This window comes from Thalassophryne amazonica, chromosome 22 (assembly GCF_902500255.1).
Source record: "Thalassophryne amazonica chromosome 22, fThaAma1.1, whole genome shotgun sequence".
NCBI lineage: Eukaryota > Metazoa > Chordata > Actinopteri > Batrachoidiformes > Batrachoididae > Thalassophryne > Thalassophryne amazonica.
This window is the reverse complement of record NC_047124.1, coordinates 27,158,387-27,182,601: the sequence shown is the minus strand read 5'-3', so window position 1 is coordinate 27,182,601 and position 24,215 is coordinate 27,158,387. Positions and strand designations below refer to the sequence as shown.

Here is a 24,215-nt window from a genome sequence, read left to right as displayed (position 1 = left end):
GGATCGGGACATCCCTAGTTTTAACATTTGCAAAACAAACCAAACTCATGCTGGTTCAAAGCGGGCACTGCTGAGTGGTACTGTGAGCCTGGCAGTGGCGCACAGGTTGGTGTCCAATTTTCATGCCAAACAAAGAGGTCTAAGGTAGCAAGAAGAGTTTACCTGAATAATGTGCTGTAGCAGACATCATGATTAGATCAATTCAGCAGATCAACCCTGATGCAAACTATTTGCGCCACTTTTTAAGCAGGTCTGTGGTTGTCAATGTGATATTGGCAGGAAGGGTGGGATGCAGTTTATTACAGAAAGACTTTTGATGACTTTATTACCAAACATGGAGTATGGTTCTCACGTAAAAAACAAAAATACACACAAAAAAAAAAGCTTTAAAATGTGATGGGCATTGTTTTAAATATGATATACAATCCCTAGAAGTAGAATTACTACAGAAAGAATGATCAAGTAAAATTGGTTCAACCTGTCACGTGTCATTGCGATTGACAACTAAATAACACAAATCTAGGAGGCTTTCAATATTTCTGCTGCTAAATCTTTTGCTCGTCTTAACTGGGTCTGAAGGAAATTGGAGAAGAAAATATCTTTTTCTCCATGCTGACTCGAGCAGCCATATGCTCAACATGAAACCACCGTCTGTCCGTCAAATCGGAAGGTTCAAAATGAGAGAACATTGAAGAACAGGAGCAAAGTCTTCTTTTTTTCACAAACCAAGGCAGATCACATGATCAGATCTTTTGAGCTGAATATGGTCGACAGAACAGTTTACTCTGCTGTCAAATCAGATCATTTATTAACACAGTTTAGGTCCTCTGTGCCATATATGTTTTTCTGCAGGAATTGTGTCAAGATCATGCAAATTTCGTTGTATTGCGTTTTTGAGAGGGAGTATATAAAACACACAGTATCTAAACCCCCCCCCCCAAGCATGTCTTGCTTTTGTTTGTGTTGGAGATGGAGCCCGATGGTGGCAATTCTGGTTTGTTTTTTGGTGCCTTTGATAGACTGGAGTTATTGAAACACTGTGTTTGTACAGGTAACTTGTTTGTTTGTTTTTTGAAAACCAAACATTGACTGTATTTGACTGATTTCGTGTAGCCATTCAGCTTGTTGTGAAGGACATCTGAATATCACAGAGTGCATAAGACCTCTTTATGTAATGTCATTTGATTTTTCTTTATTTTAAAGCTGTTTTTGCACAAAGGTTGTTTTCAGATAGAAATCTATGATATAAACACATTTTCCTCGTGGTTCTCTTCATGTCACGTGTAACTGCACTGTGTCTTTGGCTGCTTGTGTGCACGATCACAGAACGTGTGCGTGTGTGTGTTCTCATGGTACTTACAACACTGCATCTCTTTGTTTATCTCTTAATCATAAAACTTCTGGCAGCCACATCAGTGAGTCACTCCTGTATCAGGACTGAGGGGTCCTTATGGTCGTGTTTCAAAAATGGTCACAAACACATAAACCCAAATCTTTTTTAAAACTTAATCCAAACCCAATTGCCAGAGCTGAATATGCAGTAGTTTTAACGGCATTACTTAGGGAAATTTTGCAGGCTGACTAACTTCATTAATCCTTCTAATCACAAGGGAAAGTAATAATTTCCTTTTATTAAAATTTTTATTGAAGTGGTGCCTACGGTTGGTAGGGTGTGATGTAAATTGTTTTCTCACATACGAAACTTTTTTTTTTTAAACTAATGTTCTGGTAAGGTAGGTCATAATGTTTAAAGACACATCACTGTGGTGACACTGAAACCAGTCATGTGTTCTTTCTAACGGTGAGGTTAAATAGCCGTTTTAAAGACATACAGGTGTTGTTTTTTTTCACGCCCTCTTTATAGGTGTGTACACAGCAAAATGAAATGCACATCCAGCCCAAAGTGACATTCAATATTTTAAGAAAGCAAACTTGATTGTGACACAAACAAAATGGTTAACAGCCACAGAATCAAACATTTTAGATGCTACTAAACCACCACTTTTAAGTGAGGAGGTTTTCCAACAGAGATCATAATGGCCGAATAATAGAGGAAATGTTATAAACCTTTTGTTTGACATCTTAAAACAAGTTTGTTAAAGAGGTAGAAGAAATATTTTAGGCAGATTACTACAAAACATAAATCAGCTTGTCATCAGTTAAATGACAGGCTCCTCACAAACTTAAGATCAAAACCATCCACCTCTTTTTTGAGATGTAGCATCCACAGACAGACATAGACAGGTGTGATTGTTTAATTGTAAGTTAATAGCTTACATCGGAAATAGCTCAGTTGGTAGAGCAAGCTGTGTTGTGACCGAAGGGTCGGTGGTTCATATCTGGCTCTCAACCAGTAAAAAAAAATCTGCATGCAAGACGCTTAACCCACCTTGCCTGTGTATGAATGAGGTGGTGGTTGGATGGGCCTTACGTGCAGAATCGCAGCCACGCCTCTGTCAGTTTGCCCCAAGGCAGCTGTGGCTACACTAGTAGTTTACCACCACCAATGTGAGAATGTGCGTGTAAATAAATAATGCAACTTGTAAAGAGCTTTGAGTGTCTTGAAAAAGCACTCTATAAATCCAAGTCATTATTATTATTATTATTATTATTATTATTATTATTATTTTCCCTCCAAACTTGCCCTCTGCTTTGGAAACATTGATACCAATGTCTGTTTTTTTTTTTTTTTTTGGTCACAATATTTTTGGCCAACCTGTCTATCTTCTCATTTGTTGGGATACCTATACATGCTGGAACCCACATCAGTGTTACCTCAACCCCTTTCCTTGCCACGTCCCTTATTGCCAAAAGAATGTTATAAATGAGGTATTGCCGACTCCTGGATGAACCTGTCCCAGTATTATTGATAGCTGAGACACAGTCAATGCATAAAATAATGTAATGCATAAAATGTGCACTGTTTTGCACTGTATTTTATTAAATGTATTTACGTGATATTAAGTGATATCACGCTGGGGGGGTGGGGGGGTGGTGGTGTTGCTGCGTCATGGTAGGTGCGCCGTGTATTTTCCTGCTTTTTGTCCTTTGCCAATCACACAGGCTATGCTTCCTTAAATACCAAGATTATGTGTTTTTCAGATGAATTGATGAGGTAAACGCAACAACAAATTTCCTGAAAATGCTCTCATGCGCTAATGGAGACATTTATTGAATGCTCACAAACAGTGCTTATGTCTTCTTGTCCAGTCCATTAAGAGTGTCTGTTTATCTGCTTCTACCTGACTGGTAGGTACTGTCCTGACATAAGATTTAATTTTAAATTTGAACAGAAGAAGCTGACGTTGCACTTGAGTTAACTATACAGTATATAGATGTCTCCCTGTTGTACTTGCATTAATACATAAATACCATTAGTTTTTAAAGAGGAAATACCCATTGTTTTAAATCTGTTTTGCCTGAATCCTTATGTCTTTTCCTCATTCATTCTGTGTTGACTGTTGCTAACATGTCTAACTTGAAAAACCAGGTTGGTGAGCATGGAAAAGTCGTCTTGAGACAGCCATGCTTCAGTAGCACTGGTTCTCTTCCCATTGTACAGGCACATTGAGGAACTGAAAATTGAATAAAGAAAATGTTCAAACAAATAAACAAAAGATAAGTACTCAAAGTGCTAAACAAAATAAACTCACCAAAGCTCCCTGTAATTAAAATTTCATTATCAGATATCATGGATGAAGTATGTGCACTGTTTGCCTTGTTGCCATTATTTGTTTTAATGACAGGTGACAGACCGCAGGTTCTGTTTGACAAAATGACTCAGACTGTGAACACATGCTGTTGATGGCGGCATCCACAAGAGCGCTGAAGTGGACAGATCAGGTATTAGTGCAGCAGATAACTGAAACAATCCTTCAAATGCTGATACAAGCACCAAATTTGACAGAAATACTCCTTAGACATTCCGCTTTTGAAAAAGCAGAGTGTCCATCTGCATCTTCAATAGGCGGCCAGGTAGAGGTCAATTGAAGAATTACAGAGGGCTCCAAATTATAAAATTCTCCAGTCATATTAAAAACTACACCACATTATTTGTCTGATCATAAAGATTCCAAAAATGTATAGTTTGGCTTATCTATGACTGAATTCTATGGAGTTATGGGGTAAAAAATAGCAAAAATGGTGAGAAAGGTAAATTTCAGTTTGTACAGGGGTCAAAAGTTAAAGTTGCTCCAATTTTGGTAAAAAGTCATTCTAATTATTGGTTGAGCAAATAGTTTTAAAAGAAATAGTTTGCACAATGTGTCATGCTTAGTTATCATGTTACAGAGTGACTTGTTACATGCCATAGAAACCAATGGACATCAACACTGTTTTGACTTTTACTGTGGACACCAAACATTCGACATGGTCAAAACTATTCCATTTATTAATCCTATTCAAGGCAGCAGGTCGTCCTGCTGAACATCTGGAAATGTGAGTGACAACCGCTTCTGCACATGCGCAGATGTAAAACAGCTAAATAAATCTAAGTAATGGTTTACATGTACCGAAAAAATCTGAGTATTTGGGAGAAATCCAGTTGTTAATCAGATTTCTCATAGGCCTAATTGTTATTGGATAAAGCATATCGAATTGTGCCGTTTACATGACCACTGCCAATAATCGGATAGCAACCGGATTATTATGTGCATGCAAATGGGGCCAATGTTTGTTTTAAATTCTTATTTCCTTGTTTCTTTTAACGCGACGTGCCGCCGATCATCTCGTAATCTTATTTTCATTTCTTTCTGTATATTGTCTACATATGGGAAAATGGTTAGTTTTTTCATCTCATACTAAACTGGCTTTTTGTCTTTATTGTTTGAATTGAAAAGGAACTTGAGGGTCTTGAGGTGTAATGACACATCTGTCAACAGGATGATGCTGCAGAGCAGGTTCACTGAGTCATGCAGTATCCTGCTTTTCCATCGCATTTTTTTTCTTTAGCCCTCTTGTCTTGGCTTGGCTTCCTTCTTTCCCACAGTTTTCACAGGAAATAGTCAGGTCTATAAATACAGTATGTGGACATTTGAATTGAATATATTAAATTGTACTTGTCGTGTCGACTTTCAGTTTTAATTCAAGGGCTTTAACAAAAATATCATTTAAATAACAGCTGTTTAGATACGCATACAATATCCTCAATTTTCAGAGCCCATAAGTCATTAGACAACCTAAATATAAATATTATTGCTCATACAAATCACTTTGTTCAAATAAGTCAGGAGATGGGTGCGTTAACATTTCCAAGTCACTAAGGTGGGGATGAAAATATATTTATACTCTTCATCATGATATTGGATTTTACAATATGATATATATATATATATATATATATATCATATTGTAAATTATGTGTATTGTAAAAGTCCAGAATCAATATCATTCCAACTCCAATACCACTTTCATTCAGCAGAGCCACAATGTATTGTTGACCTCATCACCTCCGTTTCAAACAGACATATTAGGAAAACTAATGGCGGCCCATGAGGAATGTCCCCAGAGATCAAATTGAACGTTGATGAATATTTAATTAAAGGATCAGCACCCAAAGAGTGCAAAAATTCAGAATGGGTTTGAGTCTTTACTTGTTTTTAAAGGTTGGGATGTGCAGACTGTTCGCAAACTTATCTCATGGTGGAACCAAGGTGCGGCCTAAAAGTGGCCCACTGCAGTGGTTGACGTGCCACACGGCATACAATTTTTAATTTGATCATGGAAAAAATGAATGCAACACAGCAAAAATATTTATCTGCATGCTGCAACATGACAGACCTAAAAACTGTTTTAACAACTTTTTGTGCAGACAAGTCTGGGGTTAAAGGTGTGCAGGCAGTTTACTTCAAAAAATAGTTTTAATTATTTAATGAATGAATGAATTATGGTATTAGTTTCTGGCAGGGCTCGAAATAATACGTGCATGTGCTAGTTTGTGCACGTATTATTCGAGCGGTGCACGTAATTTTATACTCCACTAACACTGGTGCAACTAACTTTATCCAAGTTTTATCAACTATAAGCACCAGTAGAATGAACCAATAAAGGAATAAATAAGGAAAAAAACAATTTCCAGTGTGTTGTCTTCGTCTTCCCTGCTTTTTATGACTCTCACACACGGAGCGAGTTGCTGTGCTCTATTTGTTGTGGAAAGCTGACGAACGTCGCCAGCGGCGCGCGCATGTGAAAACCCCCCCCCCAAAAAAAACAAAAAAACTGACTGCCGCTGCAGTTCCTTACGGAACCCGGGAGATGTCACTTAAAGTAATTTTTTTTTTTTTTTCCTGGAATGATAATTTGTGCACACGTTTTCCTTTAATTGAGCCCATGAATTAATAAAACGTGCGCACGTTTTCCTGGCTGTGATAATTCGTGCGCACGTTTTCCTTTAATTGAGCCCTCAAATTAATAAAACATGCGCATGTTTTCCTTTTGTTCAAAATGAACTCCATAATATGACCTAAATTGTCATACTCACGACGGGGAGACGCTTTGCCCTGGGCAGCTGGAGTTCTCTGTATGTCCTTGTGCGCCCAGACCATGATGATACACTCTGACCAGATCCATTTCTAATGGGGAAATGTATTACACTGTCTGCTGGTTTGTTGACTAATAGTCAACATTTATGTGTCAAGACAATATTGAATAATTGAGTGCACGTTTTACAAATTGTGGCCACGTTTAAGTAGATTGTGCCCTTGTTTTACTCAAACGATGCTTAAAACGTGCGCACAATATAATAAAACTAGAAGCACTCGGAGAGTGCAAACCTCTGCCAAGGCCATGGGGTCACTAACGCCATAACATCTACCCGCCGTGGAATCACTGAACCTAAAAGTCTAACAATGATGTTTGCAAAAAAAGTTTCATCTGCTGTGACTGGACAGCATGTATCCTTAGCGCTTGGCATCACAGTTTATTGCAACTTGCACCTTTCCCAGAAGCTACTGTCATCTGAGCACTGATATTGATATTGCATGTGCTTATAGACAAAAACAAATAAGAGACAAAATTCAATTTATTATTCAACTAAACTGCAAATATATGAATTTTTTTTAACATTTATGAAACACTTCTCTAAATAAATAACAGTAAATTCTGAAATAGAACTATTTTTTAAGTGGTGCATGTGCTACACAAGGCCATAGGGTCAGTGACCCTAAAGAGATTCTCTCCTTGGCACAGTGATCTGTTCAACAATTCAGTGTTACAACCAAAACTATGATACATACACTTTTCTTTCCATTATATTTGACATCCTTGACCATGAAAAAACACCACTAGAACTTGGAATCACTTTTATGTCTTTATTAGTTCAAACGTTATTGTATAAAAATGATTTTTTGGTAATGGCGGTTTTCTTCTGGATCTAATCCAATCCAGTTTATTTATAGAGCACATTTAAAAACAACAAAGTTGACCAAAGCGCTGTACAATGACATAAAATAAATAGATAGATCTAGCTCCATAACATTTGAAGCTACATCAAATCTGATGACACCTTACTGAATCAGTACAGATTTGGTGTTAGTTGTGCATCTCTAGCTTAATTTGTCACCTCACATTGACACATTTTCTATTTTCCCTATATTTTTGCATATTCTGGATCACCAGATCCGGAATCCGGATCCGATCATCACCAAACTTTGTTGTTTGATAGAACTTTTGACTATGTTACACCCTAATTTTTTTCAAGCCTTTCTGCCTTGTTTTTTTGGCGTTAGAAACTAGAATGTGAAAATTCTCCCTATCCCGCAATGGTGAAGAATCCTTTAAAAAATTCATGGATCCGGATCGTGATCCGGATCACCACTAAAATTTAATCACTTGTTCCTCTTGTCATTTCCAACCACTCCACAAAATTTCATCAAAATCCGTTCAAAACATTTTGAGTTATCCTGCTGACAGACAGACAAACTAACAAACTCGACCGAAAACATAACCTCCTTGGCGGAGGTAATGAGCGCACAATATAATAAAACGTGCGCACAATATAATAAAGCGAGCACACAATATAATAAAACATGTGCACATTCTGTCCACAAGCAAAACATTTTGCGATGACATTTTGCTCCGTAGTTCCTCGCTCTTTCTCTCTCCCTTCAAACGCTGTCATAATTGTGTTATAAACCAGTCACCATTTGTTTTATTATACATCTATGTAGTTAATAAATAAAATAATCTTCACGGATGATTCGTTCGCGCGCACGTGAAAAAAAAACTGTCTGCTGCTACTGCTGCTGCTGCTCTCCCCTCAAAAGAGAGGAAGAGTCTGACACATCAGAGGAGGAGTTTTAAGGTTGATATAAGACTGAATTTTGGTTATGCAAGTAACTTTTTTTTGTTACTAGCACCAGTGCAAGTAGGTTAAAAAATGTATTTTGACTCCTGGTATCTGTTAAACTCTAGGTTTTTTTTTTTGGGTTTTTTTTTAAATCTGTGGACTGACTTCAGATGACTGTAACATGGTTTTGAGAAGTTTTTATTGAACAAAAGGTCACACGTTTGATTCCCTCAGGCAGTCCTGAGGCTCTTGGTAAAACATCTTTGAAGAAGCTACTGAACCTTCTGTCCCTTCAGCATAATTCATGATGTAAAAAGCTCTTGCAGCATGCCGAAACACTGCAGGAGCTCCAACAACAGTCTGTAAATAGACTGCAATGTGAAAATCTGGCAGAGACAAAAAGACAAAAAACACAGAGTCTTATTGGTTTTTTTTTTGTTTTGTTTTGTTTTTTTCCCCTCCTTTAAGTGAATAGGTACATCAGATTCTAGAACATCTTTTCCTTTACCGTCTTATGAAGTTAGCTGAAGTTTGATTCAGTAGATCAGAGAATGCACACTTGTTTTGTGACAATTAAATGTTAATGTTTTAAACACATTCAGAAACATGGATTTTGATGGTTTATTTTGTTGTTCAGAACTTTGAGGAATAAATAGAATTTTACTGGTAAAGTACCTTTGAAAGACAAAGTGCAGTTCAGAGAGCATGACTTCCAACTACTGAAAATGCATAAAATTTCATAGTCCTTAAAGACACAAATGCAAACATTAGCAATAAAATGACTAAAACTAAAAAGGCGACATTGCAATGTGACCTGTTGATCTGAAATAAAACATGAGTGATTTTAAATTGCCTAGTTACATGTTGACATGACACAGTGGACATACACGCATGCGGCACACACACACACACACACACACACACTTAGACTTTTGAGCCAATTTCGCCCGCACTTGTTGGAATGATTGAGGGTCAACCTGATTAGATTTTGAGAAGGAAAAAAAAAAAACTTCCCCCCAAAAATAGTTGTTTCACCAACTTTTTACACTACAAAAGGGGCTTGATAGTTTGTATAGTTGTGTGTGTGTGTGTGTGTATGTATGTCTTTTTTGACTTCCTCCCAGGCATTTGTGTTGGCCTAGATATGTCAGGAAATGGGGTGACACAAAGGCTTCGTGGTTATCATTGTTGCCTCACAGTGAGAAGGTCCCAGCTTTGTTTCTGACCTGGTTCTTTCTGTGTGGAGTTTGCATGTTCTCCCCATGTTTGTGTGAGTTCTGTCCAGGTCCTTCCACTTCCAAAGACATGCAGGTTTAGTGAATTGGTGACTTCCCATGTTCCGAGTGTTTCAGTGGTTCGGTGGGTCATTGTTTATGATGCATTAATCTAAAGTAAGTCCCTTCGGCTGCTCCCTTGTTTGCACTCGCGTTCGCCACAGCAAATTTAAGGTGGATCTGCATGTTGAATTGGCACAGATTTTACGCCGAATGCCCTTCCTGACGCAACTCCACATTACATGGAGAAATGTGGCAGGGGTGGGATTTGAACTCAGAGCCTTCTGCAGTGAAACCAAACGCATTAACCACTTGGCCACCACCCCTGCTTATGATGTATTAATCTACAACTGGATAATTCTTGTTCCAGTGTGATGGGATGATATCTTGTAGATGGAAGCAGAAATGATTTGTTACACCAGTAGAACATTGTCTGCACCTCTCTGCAGGAGTTTAGCCCTGACGCCACAGATTCCTTCAGTTTTACTTTGGGGTTCAGCACAGGTGGTTCGGACCACCACTGTAAAAGTCACTGGGAGGTAGCGGCGTGTGTTACTCTGTATGTAGGCGTGTGTACAAATAGGAGATGGGGCACAATCATATCATGAGTCTCTGTTTATTCAGGCTTACGTAGAACACTTTTAGGTTTCTTCACTTGTCAAAAGAGCTTTTTTCTTCTGTCCACAAAATGCTGTCTTGAGATTTGGCTACAGTTACAAAAATAATCTCAAGTACTTTGTTGCTGTTATTTCCTGGCTAATGTGGTTGCAGTTACTCGGAAGCTGCATCAGTATAATTTTACAAAAATGGGTTGCTGGAAAGAGAGTTGAGAGAATAAATCGACAGCCTGACTAGAATTGTGTTACTTCGATTAGGGAACTTGCCTACAAGCAAGTAATCTCCGTTTAGCTCAATCTTCACCGTAGCACACAATACAGCCTTATCATTTGTTCGACGTCAGAGTTATTACGCTCAGTGAATTTTTCCTGCGGTGCTGTTTGATTTTCTCTGTCATCTTTGTTGAACATTTTTCTTTTCTTTAACTTTCACTATTATTTTTTTATTTTTTTGCAGTAATTATCATTTAGTAGATGAACCACATGCACATGTATACACACACTTGAATCCCATCCTTTCTGCAGTCATGCTGTCTGATGAGCCAGCAGGACATGACTCAGTGTGAGTTCATAGGAAAGATGATTTGAATATTTTGATGATTTGTGCTTTGATTTCTGGGAAAGTCCCATATAAATAGTCATTATTTCATTATTAACAAATGTGGGTTTTTTTTTTCCTTCGGTATAATTCGCAGAACCCTACAAATTGCAAGAACTCCCAAACTTCAAATCAAATCAATTTTATTTATATAGCGCCAAATCACAACAAACAGTTGCCCCAAGGCGCTTTATACTGTAAGGCAAAAGCCATACAATAATTACAGAAAAACCCCAACGGTCAAAACGACTCCCTATGAGCAAGCACTTGGCGACAGTGGGAAGGAAAAACTCCCTTTTAACAGGAAGAAACCTCCAGCAGAACCAGTCTCAGGGAGGGGCAGTCTTCTGCTGGGACTGGTTGGGGCTGAGGGGAGAGAATCAGGAAAAAGACATGCTGTGGAAGAGAGCAGAGATCAATCACCAATGATTAAAAGCAGAGTGGTGCATACAGAGCAAAAAGAGGTGAATAAAAAGAAACACTGGGTGCATCATGGGAAAACCCCCAGCAGTCTAAGTCTATAGCAGCATAACTAAGGGATGGTTCAGGGTCACCACCTAAGATAAGATGGGACCTGATTATTCAAACCCTTATAAGTAAGAAGAAGAATTTTAAATTCTATTCTGGAATTAACAGGGAGCCAATGAAGAGAGGCCAATATGGGTGAAATATGCTCTCTCCTTCTAGTCCCTGTCAGTACTCTAGCTGCAGCATTTTGAATTAACTGAAAGCTTTTCAGGGAACTTTTAGGACAACCTGATAATAATGAATTACAGTAGTCTAGCCTAGAAGAAATAAATGCATGAATTAGCTTTTCAGCATCACTCTGAGACAAGACCTTTCTAATTTTAGAGATATTGCGCAAATGCAAAAAAGCAGTCCTATATATTTGCTTAATATGCGCATTGAATGACATATCCTGATCAAAAATGACTCCAAGATTTCTCACAGTATTACTGGAGGTCAGGGTAATGCCATCCAGAGTAAGGATCTGGTTAGACACCATGTTTCTAAGATTTGTGGGGCCAAGTACAATAACTTCAGTTTTATCTCTGAATTTAAAAGCAGGAAATTAGAGGGCATCGATGTCTTTATGTCTGAAAGACATTCCTGCAGTTTAACTAATTGGTGTGTGTCTTCTGGCTTCATGGATAGATAAAGCTGGGTATTATCTGCGTAACAATGAAAATTTAAGCAATGCTGTCTAATAATACTGCCTAAGGGAAGCATGTATAAAGTGAATAAAACTGGTCCTAGCACAGAACCTTGTGGAACTCCATAATTAACCTTAGTCTGTGAAGAAGACTCCCCGTTTATATGAACAAATTGTAATCTGTTAGATAAATATGATTCAAACCACTGCAGCGCAGTGCCTTTAATACCTATGGCATGCTCTAATCTCTGTAATAAAATTTTATGGTCAACAGTATCAAAAGCTGCACTGAGGTCTAACAGGACAAGCACAGAGATAAGTCCACCGTCTGAGGCCATAAGAAGATCATTTGTAACTTTCACTAATGCTGTTTCTGTACTATGATGAATTCTGAAACCTGACTGACTTGTATATACAACCCCAATTCCAATGTAAAAATGTAAATAAAAACAGAATACAATGATTTGCAAATCCTCTTCAACCTATATTCAATTGAATACACCACAAAGACAAGATATTTAATATTCAAACTGATAAACTTTATTGTTTTTGTGCAAATATTTGCTCATTTTGAAATGTTTGCCTGCAACACTTTTCAAAAAAGCAGTGACAGTGGTATGTTTACCACTGTGTTACATCACCTTTCCTTCTATCAACACTCAATAAGTGTTTGGGAACTGAGGACACTAATTGTTGAAGCTTTGTAGGTGGAATTCTTTCCCATTCTTGCTTGATGTACGACTTCAGTTGTTCAATGTGCGCGAGATTCTGCGGGAGCATGGAGCGTGGTGCGAGACCAAAACAAACATGGCAGACTCGGTGAAGTTTGATGACATGGAGATGTGAAGAAATTTGACTTTTGCTGCCGCAGATATGGTAAAATAAATCGAACTTTCCAGATTTTTGTAGTGGCCCGAGCGGGCCATCATTTGATAAATTGTAGTGGCCCGAAAGTGGGCCAAATCAGCACCGGGCCACCAGGCAAATGGCTACGTCGAGCCCTGGATTCCCTGTTAATTGCAGGGAACAGCTATTATGATTTTTTTTTTTTCTTTAAAGATTGTGTGGGACATATAGATGTTGGAAAGGTGTGCTGCTCAGGGAGATCAATGATCCTCTATAATAATTACCAACTGTTATTACTTTTGCTGACCAACAGAGGTCAGATCATCAGATCACAATAAGATATAACAAAAGAAATCCTATCTCACAACACTGAAGCAATAAAAGGGAAAAATCTCAAGGCACTTCCAGAAGAACAGTAAAATTAGGTCATCAATTCCTTGACATGGGGACCATCTTTCCATGAAAATTCATCAAAATCCTTCATCCACTTTCTGGCACAGTAGACAGAAAGACGGGCATGATCCCATAACCTCTGCCTTCTTTTGATGGCTGGTGGAGTTGAGTACATGTGGGCACAGTCCTTTTTTAAAAATATGTTTAGAAATGTTGCCACCCCATACTTCCAAACCTTTTCACAATTATTTTTCCTACCTTTTACATGTTCATGCTCTGGTAACTGTGCATATGCCAGTGTTTCTGTGGTGTTTTCCATTGGGAGAATTCTCCCAAAGTGCATTTGTCATGGTGCAGAAATGTTTTAACTGAGTTGTTGATGGGGGGGTTGGCTCAGCTCACATGGATGTAGCCCCTCTGGAATAGCGTGTGTGTAAACAGATTGCCTCCTGACATAAATAGACAGCTGCAGTTCTCATTTAAACACCATTTAAAGAATTGGGAAACATGATGCTCATACACCAAATATGTACTTGTATAAATTTTTCCCACACTTGTTGTTTTGTGAAAGCAAAAATGTTAGGAAAAGGAAGTAAGTTGGTCCAAACAGAGTTTTAAGCTGCAGTTGAAGTGTGACGGATCTCCATGCTTGCAAATGTCATTTGCAAGGGCTTCAAGCTTTTCCTGAACATTTTTATTGTTAAGAAAGCATGATAAACTGCAAAATAGTACCACTCATTTTGGTTCAAGGGTCTTACTGCCGTGTGCCCCACTAGTCGTTATGTTGCAGAGGTTTTTCTTCGGTCATGAAATAGCTGATGAGATCAGATGGTCTTAGTCTTTGTGGGCGATGTGGTCATTTTAGGTCTTTATGTCATTGGACAGTTTTGGACAGATAAAGCACAACTTTCAAATCTTACAAAGAGTTTGTGTGGGAGGAACATCAAACAAATTTTGAGGATATTTTTCCCTGTAAGGGGATTGAACGTGTGACCTTCTGAAACCTTAGAAACTTCAGAAGTGCAGCTTTTTAAGCAAAGCAGGGATCGGACTTTTGTTTGGATTGATTTGCAGTTGATAGCATACCAGCATTACCAGAACACAAACATTTTTGGAAAGGTTTGCAGATTTATATTTTGTTTATGTCAGCGGAACAAACATCTTCTCTTCACAAGCTTCCCTCTGTGTTCCTGTCTACTCTTTTCCACACAGTAGTTCATGTAGCTCTGACCCTCTTCTGTAGCAGTAATATAGTTGCTAATTTAAAGCCTTACTCTTTAAAGCCTAGAATTCCCATTTTAGTTACTCTGCTATACAGTCTAGATGAGTGTAATGACCCCTGATTTACCTCCTGGTCAGACTATATCCTGGTTTTAAGTGCCCTGAGTAGATTTTGAGCTAATACAGTTTATTCCCTGAGGCATTATTTAGGATATGATAATTCCTTTCATTCTGATACAAAAAATAGTCAGGTATAGTATTAAATTTTGTTTAGAATTTACACACTTATGACAGTGTGTATTCACTCAGTGCAGTTTATATATATTATGTTGCCAGGTAATGCAACATGTAAGTAATCAAATGGGAAATGAACCAAAAATAGCATGTGTAGCGTTGTGCGTGGTGTCTGTTGCAGTAACGCCTTAAAAAAGTATTAATTTATTTTTAATCATAATGGGGGAGAAAAATCTGGACATTGAAATACAGGCTTATGTGTGAAAAACATAAGCTGGTATAACCTTGACTAGATTGGCATGGGGTGTGTTCACACCTAAAAAAACAAGACCCTTACCAAGGTTCTTGTTGTCATATGTTTGGTTAGGTTGGTTTCACATTGCAGTGGTGCGTTTGTCTTATAGAAGTTTCCACTACATACTTAGTACTTCCTGTCGTCATCATCCATGTAGGCGGCATTTTCCTGTACTAGATATTGATTGGTTTGTTTGCATTTGACATCGGCGTGTTTTCAGTTTGAGTAGTTCTGTTTGAAAGGAGAAAGTTTCCATACGTCTTTGCAGGTAGACTTTGTCTTCTCTTCTCCCCATGTACTCCCATGGCTTATTTTTTACTGCTTCTCTTTGTTTCATTTTTTTCCTATGGTTTAATGGGCGACTCTAACCTGCTTCAACATCCTGTAATTGGTTCAGAAGTCTGAAGTGTCCAAAAGTGTTTTCACCCTGCAAACGAAATGGACTATGGTTTAGTTTGGTCCAGACCAAGACCACCTTTGGTTTTTGTTGTTTTTGTTGCACCTTTGTTGGCTCACATTTGGTGTTTCTGTGTAGCTTAAGGCAGCTCACACACCTTTTATTTTGGTTTGTAACAAAATTAAAAGTCCGAACGGCCAAACGAAACAAGGTATTGCGCAAAGCAACCCAAAATACACCCTGCGGTAGAAACTAGTCCAGGCTTGTAATGTCAGCTCTTGTGCTTTGTTTTGGTCAGATTTTTGTCTGTATTTTCAAATTGATTAATAGAATAAACAAGATTAACTTTATTGCTGTTTCTACCTCTGACCTTTCTTTGTTTCTTTCACTCTCCAGCTGGATGCCATAAAATCCTGAGTGAAAGTGTCAGTCCGGTTTCAGAGAGATCATCCTCTGAAGTGGCGTTCAGGTCAGTCACACATTTGTGTCACACACTTTGTCTTGCTTTTCTACTCAAATCTGCTCCCGTGTCAGACTCTTCACCTTCCGTTCATTCTTCAACCACTTGCAGCTTCCTTTGTGCCGTTTGTGATGGAACCCGCCACCATTCAGCCCACGTTTTGGTGAAGGCCAGTCCAGCACTTCAAGCTGGACGGAGGAGAGACGTGTGGGGCCGAAGGCTCTGCCTCTGTGCTGCGACACAGAACTGTGAATCTTACAGACCAGTCAACAGACAGCGTGCCTGCAGATCACATGAGTCCCCACGTCAAAGGAGAGACGCACACCTCAGGTTCTTCAACCAGTCACCTCAGCGCCACGGAGTGCCCCGCGTGCAACAGGGTGAGCCGCAGTCATGTGCGCATCACGTTTGATGGGTTCAGAAATCAGCGAGTGCTGTAACATAAAGTGTAATTAAAGCAGGATTTAACATGTGGACTTTGATACATAAATGCTTAAATGGTGAAAAGAGAATAAATTGTCTGGTCCCACTGAGTGCAGGGGTACTCGGGCTTTACGGACTCTTCAGAGATCGTGGCTGCAGGATAGTGCGGTAATCAGTTCCCCAGGTTGATCCAGCAGCTTCTGAGTTTAATTTTGGTGCAGGTGTGATCGTGAGCCTGCTTCCTAAGCTCTCCATCCTCTACCACCTCCACTCATTATTGACATCCTTGTCACTTCCAAGGCTTTTTCCTATTTGACAATGAGTCATTCTGTGCTGCAGTAATTAACAGCACATTGTTAGAGGGTTTTAGACTCTCAGAGTCTAACGTGATGCTGATATTGATGATGTGCAAACCCAGAGTACGCCCTTTATATTCTGTGTCTATATACAGACTTGTTCCTGGAAGGAAAGGGGAGGGAAATGACCCCAAAACGTTGTGTGATTAGCCTCCTGTGAGGGCAATCTGTCGAGAAAACAAAATCTCCACTCTGAGGCTTCACTTCAGCTGACTTTATATGTGTGTGAGAAACACAATCAGCATAGAGCCGTTGAAGGGAAACACACCGTGATGTTTGTTGTGTTTGTGTGCTTCTGTTTTTTACCTGCCGTAACACAAAACCCATACCCGAGTCGGAAATTGGTGCCTGTGCTGCAATCAGCATGGGCAGGCTGTCTTAACACCCCACACACTCCTCTCTGAATTTTTCAGCAGTTTGTGGAGGTGTTGGTGTGTGTCTGAAATCTGTGTAGTAATCTGGTTTTCTTCTCTCTCACCATATTTTTTTTGTGGAGCTTTTTAGTCTTATTTCGGTGATGAGCTACATGGTTTTACTGGCGTCTTTTGATTTAAAACATTTAGCTGTCAAACTTCTCTTTCTTTGGACTGACGTTTTATGCACATTTTTTCAGAAATGTTGACTGGAAATGGGATTGGATTGGATTAGATAGCAAAAATACTGCTCGCTACTGGCTACTACTGTTCCTCTCCTTCCTGTCCCCTGTATTCCTGTTACTCCTCCTCCCCCTTGAATAAGAAGTTTTTCAGTCTGTTGGTCCTGCACTTTGGAAGGAGCAGTCTGTGGCTGAAGAGGCTCCTCTGGTTGCTGATGATGGTGTGCAGAGGGTGACTGGCATTGTCCAAAATGTCCAGCTGTTTGTCCAGTGTTCTCTTCTCTGCCACCAGAGTGTCCAGCTTCATGCCAACCACAGAGCCAGCCCATGCATTTTTACATTTTTCTGATAAGTCAGGAAAAATAGTACAACAAAATTTCCATCCATGGACTGAAGTGTGTTTTTCATGTAAATTTTTAGACCCCCCCCCATTAAAAACAAAACACCTACAGGGTTTAATATTAACACCAGCTTGGTTGTCTGGGACAAGTATTAAAAATTGTTCAACAAGGGTACTTTATTACATTGACTGAATCCAACAAGTGCATATTTGTAGTTTAAAGCTACAGTGTGTAAGATTTAGTGTCATCTAGTGGTTTCATGTATGATTCTCTTTCACAAAAATGAGGGTTCTCAAGCGTGTTAGCGTGACTGTGGTAGGTTGAAGGGAGAGTTATTAGGATTAAGCCTTCATTTTCTCCGTATTGCTAGCATGACCTTTAGCTAAACGAATGATGCCGTCATATAAACATGTTGAGACAATGTGACTGCATGTTCAGATTCTTTGGGAATCTTTAGGTCACTCCTGTAGTGGACAAAGCAGAAAAATGCACAGTCAAATATGTAAGAAACCATCTTTCGGAAGGATGTGTCCTATTTATAAGCGCTGCATAAACTAGAACACGGAGTGACGGCAAGATGAAACCTTGATACCTGGAGCCTCCCTGTCAGCTTCCCCTCCCCAGTTTCATTTGTTGAAGGGTCAATTAGGTCTGTACAGTTAATTAAGGCACAGAAGACAATGAGGAAATTTCCATTCACAGCTTAGGCTGATAAGATGGACAAAAATGTAATTTTCAGGGCAACTTTGCACGTAAAATGGGGAAAGGGTGCACTCTCACGTAATATTTGCTTGACAAATAAAATAGTTTGAGAAGTGAAACAAACACGCAGGTGCTTTCCTCAACTGCATTCTTCCACAGTCTTTGTTTTTGGACACACAACCTGCAAAAAAACAGGAAATGCCAATAAACCTGAGAGTCATGTGCATGTCCTGTTTTTGTGTCAGAGGGGATTTTTTTCCTTTTTTTTTTTTTGTGGTTACTTTCATATATCAACACCCGGCCATCGGTGGATCAGGCGTTCAGTTTCATTTCCGTTTATTGTCACTGTCAGCCAAACTCACAGTCCTGCAGTTTTTTTTTTTAATGTAACAATTGGCTTTTGTGCTTAGTTTAATAAAAATGGCTCTTGTACTATATTGAAAATATAATTGACAACTTACTAAGTATCATCTAAAATTGGCACATAGCAACATTTAACTCAAAAAGTAGAGAGAGGATATTAATGAAAGTTTGAGTTTTTGGATAATGGCCTAAAAAAACAGGGGTTTTATTTTGCATTCGATGCGGGTCCTGAGAACGTTTTAAACACTGAGGAACATGTGGCTGTGTCTACGCTCTCTGAGTGCTTTCTAGTTTTAAGTCAGTGTTTTGCTTCTTGTGCAGATGTTTGTTTTTTCTCATGGTGCTGGACGAGAGATGGTGAGAACAGGTTTTTGCCAACAGATTGGAATTTTTAGTATTTGGAATGTTTGTGTGCCGGAACATTGTTGCTCTTTTTTTGGTGGGGGGGGTGGGGGGGTTGTTTCCTCGCTATCGTCCCAAGAAGGCGTTGTGTAAGTGTGACTCACATAGCGAGCCTTATTGTCCGTGCAGTGTAGCAGTTACGCTGTACAGGGGTGAGCTTCTTTCTCATTGGTCCACAGAGTTCCCACTCTCTCCCTATTGGCTGTCCGTGTCTTTGCAGGACCCTGCCAGCGAATGTACCGCCAACACGTGACTTTGTTTACATCGAGTATAAAGCTCAGATGGGAATAAAAAGAGATTTTTTTTTTTTCCTCAAATGTTTGTCTCCTCAAAAGTTGTCCTCAAACGTGTACTCTCACGTGCACACACAGTGTCTCACATGTATGTGTTTGAGTCATAATTAGTGAAGTGAACGGCATGCAGAACAGCTAATGAGTTTTGGGGGGACTTCATGTGTGTTTTTCTGCTGGTGAGGTTGAAGACAGATTGGAATGAAAAACAGCGTCACTTATTCCTGAGTTGTATCTTGAAGGATTTCCCAATTCTCCCACTTTCCCAGTATTGTCTCCTCTGTTGTCTTGCTGAAACTGGCTCCTTATCAAACGAACACCTACGGACATCCGTGTGCAGTTACTTTTCGTCTTCTCGATTTTGTTGTTTGTCCATACACAGTGTGTCAGGAATGGGATTGTTCTTTGCTTTATTCTTCTTAGAACAATGTTGACTTTGTTGACTTTGGTCCTATTGCTGTGCACGTGCTACATTTCTGTTTACAATAAATTAGTACAAAGTTTATAGAATAGAATGTCTTTATTGTCACTATACTTAAAATAACTCCTTCTCAGTGCAAACACATAAAACAGTGATACAGGAAGGGGGATAAGGTGCACAGTCTGAGGTGTGTGTGTATACAGTTCCAAAAAAAAAAAAAAAAAAAAAAGAGAAGACTACTACGTATTTGCAAGAAGTCTGAATATGTGTTTATATTAGGGATGTCCCGATCGATCATGTGATCGGAAATCGGGCCCGATCACGTGGTTTCAGACTTGATTTGAAATCGGACGTTGCATCCTGATCAGGAATCCGATATAGATTTTATCCTCGTTATTTTGATCAGCGCTATTTCAAGCTCATTATTGCAGATTAATGGCCTTTCATGCGTCGGAAGTGTCAGAGGCATTAAGAATCGGTCTAAAAAGCATTATTTTCAATAAGACGCGTTGCTTTTTAGAGGCGTCAGAAGGACGCAACGCTTCTGACGGCAGTGCACATTACCGTTTGTCAGCAGGCTGACGCAGTCAAAGTTCAACCCAATCTTTTTATTGTATTTTATTTTTGTATTGAACAAAAGAAAAAACACAAGTTCAACCCAATCCAACTTTCGATGCTCTGAGCTGTGACGTAGCTTCGTGCTGTCCAATAGGAATGACGCGTCGGGCCAAAACGCGGAAGACTAGTGGCAGAAACCACTGATCTGTACACAACAGAAACGTGTCACAGGACTGTTCATTTATAGAGCAGTTTTCTGAAGAAAAATCCTTGGAAATGTTTTTTGTTGTTGTTTGTTACCTCAAAATTTCTGATTAGTTTACAATTTACTGACAGTTTAGAACACTTGTAATTAAAATAGCTAAATCAATAAATGTTTCTTTAGAAACCTTTCATCTGTAAATTAAAACCACCTGTTATTTCAGATTAGATCATTTCTTGTTTTGTTAAGGACCTTGGACATTTATTTTTAGACAAATAAAATAACATGGAAATTTGTACATTTTTTAAGTCTGGTAGATTATTACTTGATTGTTCAAGCTGCCTCAAGGAGAAGTGTACTGTTTAAGTGATAAATAATAAAATAAGGTGATTAAAATGAAAATATTATATATTTAGCATTTGTTCATTCAGTTTTTTAAAGTATCGGATCGGGACTCGGGACCGGCAGATACTGAAAATCAGATGAATCGGATCGGGGCCAAAAAAACCTGATCGGGACATGCCTAGTTTATATACGAGGGCTGTCAATAAATTAACGGTCCTTTTTTATTTTTTTCAAAAACTATATGGATTTCATTCATATGTTTTTACGTCAGACATGCTTGAACCCTCGTGCGCTTGCGTGAGTTTTTCCATGCCTGTCGGTGACGTCATTCGCCTGTGAGCACTCCTTGTGGGAGGAGTCGTCCAGCCCCTCGTCGGAATTCCTTTGTCTGAGAAGTTGCTGAGAGACTGGCGCTTTGTTTGATCAAACTTTTTTCTAAACCTGTGAGACACATCGAAGTGGACACGGTTCGAAAAATTAAGCTGGTTTTCAGTGAAAATTTTAACGGCTGATGAGAGATTTTGAGGTGATTCTGTCGCTTTATGGACTTCCCACGGTGCGAGACGTCGCTCAGTGCTCTCAGCCGCCGTCGTCAGCCTGTTCAAGCTGAAAACCTCCACATTTCAGGCTCTATTGATCCAGGACGTCGTGAGAGACCAGAGAAGTTTCAGAAGAAGTCGGTTTCAGCATTTTATCCGGATATTCCACTGTTAAAGGAGATTTTTTTTAATGAAAGACGTGCAGACGGATCCGCGCGTCGGGACGCAGCCGACGCGATGCGGCGGCACAGGAAAAACACCTCCGTGTTGATAACCATTTGTAAAATCCAGGCGGCTTTTGATGGCTTTCAGTGGAGTGAGTATATGAGAAATTGTTTAACAGCAGGACATGTTCCAACTTGTCCTTAAGGCTTTCAACAGAGGTGTTTTTCCTGTGGTGGAGCATCGCGGCGGCTGCGTCCCGACGCGCGGACCCGTCCGCACGTCTTTCATTAAAAAAATCTCCTTTAACAGTGGATATCCGGACAGCCCTCGTACAGTGTGATAAATTGCGCATTATTAATTAGATGTTGCACATAGGGGTGGGTATCGAAAATCGGTTCCTTTTGAGAATCTTTAAGAAATGATTCGATCCACCGACATAAACAGCCTCTTTGCTTAACGATTCCCTTATCAGTCCTTCAGTTCACATTACGCCGGAGCGCCCATTATTTTTGAGGGTGTTTATCGGGAAAATGGTCATTTCTCTACGTTGATTGCAGAGCCGCTGCTTCTGCTTCTGCAAGCATTTTTTTTTTTAAATAATGTACATGGACTTGCTCACTTTTTGTTCTTGTAGGTGTCTATCACAGTTACACACCTTCTGTGTGTTGTCTTATTAAATGTGATGAGGGAATAAAACACCTGGCTGCTGTGGAACAGCTCAGCAGCCCAAATGTTTAGTTTTTGTCCTTTTGAAAACTGAGGACACTGCATTTAAAAAGTGCTGAAGTTCAAACCGTCTTCACCTGATTTGGATGTAATTAATCTCAAATTACAGCTGACAGTCGGTCACCGTTTGCTTTCAACTCTGATGCATCTAACCAGAGTCCTAATGATAATTACGGAGCAAGATCACTGCTTATGTGGAGTTTTCTATCTCCTGCATACAAAACCTTCCATGACTTGAGCAGATACAGTGACTTATATAACAGAGTTGAAGAAAAATTAAGAGAAGTTGGAGCAAATGTTGATTTTTGCCGGATAGCTGTAGGTGGTTCACGGAAAACTCCAGAGGGAGTGTCTTCTCTGTAAAAGAGAACAGCAGCACGTGTGACTGCAGCTTTGAGTCTGACTGGACGCCTGCTGACCTCCAGCAGCTTTGAGTCATGTGTGTTGAGCTGTCATACAGTGAGCGTGAACACTTCCCAGGGAGATGGGATCATAACACTTTCACACAGTGAAACCTGAGTCCATGAGTGCTGTCAAAAAAAAAAAAAAAAAAAAAAGAGCGGTTGGCATCGGGGCAGCTGAGTCAGTCCAACGTGTGGGGGATTATACACATGTAAGACCACACTGATGTGTTTTTCACGTTAAGTACTAAAGGTCGGGATAGTACACCTTATGTGAGAGCGGCCTTCACAGCTCAGGTTCTTTGTTAATCTTTCTTTCCACATCTTTCCAGCTGGACACCATTAGCGTTACCGGTTGTTTTGTTCTCCTTGGAGTTGGTGGAGCTTGAACCAAAGTAGGACCCATAAAACTTTGCAGTGCATCCAGTATTAATTAATTTAACTTTAGCATTGCAGGATATGGCTTCTTGACATTTTGTCTTTAATGAGAAGCAGGTGTATTTACAGTGACGAGCAGCCGTGGACGTGGTGGCCATCAGCCCTACTGTAGACTTCAAACAGAACCGAGCTCACTTCTAGCACACCTGCTCCTACTTTCCATCATGGCTGTGATACGATTTTTCCCTGCAGTATCATATTTTGTGGTAACAAGTTATAAATCTAGTGATCATTGACCTTGTTTCTCTGTTACTTGGAGACCAACCATTCAAAATGGTCACAACTATTCTGTTTTTGAATTCCTGTTGGCACACCAATAATTTACCTAAATTGGAGCATCTGTAATTGTTAAAAACTGAATTTGACCTATTTGCCATTTTTGTAGTTTTTACCTCATAACTCCATAACATTCAGTCATAGGTAGTCCAAACTATAACTTTCGGAATCCTAATGATCCTAATGACACTTTTCACCATGATTGGAGCATTTAGTGATTTAATTATTTTTGGATCCCTGAACAATCGTTCGTTGACCCCCCCCTACCGAGCTTTAGTTACTTCTTTAGTTACTTTAGTTATTTCTTTACAAGCCATTGAGACTGGAATGTCATTTCTTCATCATAGGTGGTGTTGATGGGGTCAAAATGGGCTGCAGTCTTGTGGACTACTCAGTGTGCCGCTAAATCTTTACATGCAACATATGTAGTTGTTGGCTGCTATATTAATGACTAAAATATTGCTTATGTCACCTTTAACAAAACCAATCAGAAAGGCATTGTGTAGTAAACTACAGTTCATATTGAGAGGAACACAAATCACAAAACAGCATTTAAATACACACACACACACACACCATATCAGTGTTGGGTGTCTGTATTTTCTAAAACTGGATTTGGATTTTACAGTCAGTTGCCTTCAGCTGGGGTTGAAGGTGCACGATTCTTCTTCACGCACGACAGGCATGTTTAAAGCGAGCAGACACATTAAATGTGTTAGCGGTAGACACGTGTACAGGAGACGTCTCGCAGAGACTCTTAGTGTGATTAGTTTTGCTAGTGGGTCTGAGAAATGGGTTAGTCATACATTATAGATTCAACAAGACTCCTTTCTCTGTCTCGTCTTTTTCTAATTATCTCCGGTTCTGCACCTTTTATAAGGTCTAACGTCTTTTCTTATC

The 24,215-nt window shown here is 39.4% G+C and overlaps 1 protein-coding gene across 1 annotated transcript in view; it reads left to right on the top strand.

Moving 5' to 3' along the window:
• adipor2 (adiponectin receptor 2) overlaps window positions 1–24,215 on the top strand; it is a 54,262-nt gene that overhangs the window by 13,615 nt on the left and 16,432 nt on the right. The window contains exons 2-3 of the mRNA XM_034163878.1: window positions 15,709–15,781; window positions 15,884–16,152. Of these exons, the coding sequence (XP_034019769.1) occupies window positions 16,066–16,152 (87 nt within the window). The 5' untranslated portion in view covers window positions 15,709–15,781; window positions 15,884–16,065. The remainder of the gene's footprint in view (window positions 1–15,708; window positions 15,782–15,883; window positions 16,153–24,215) is intronic.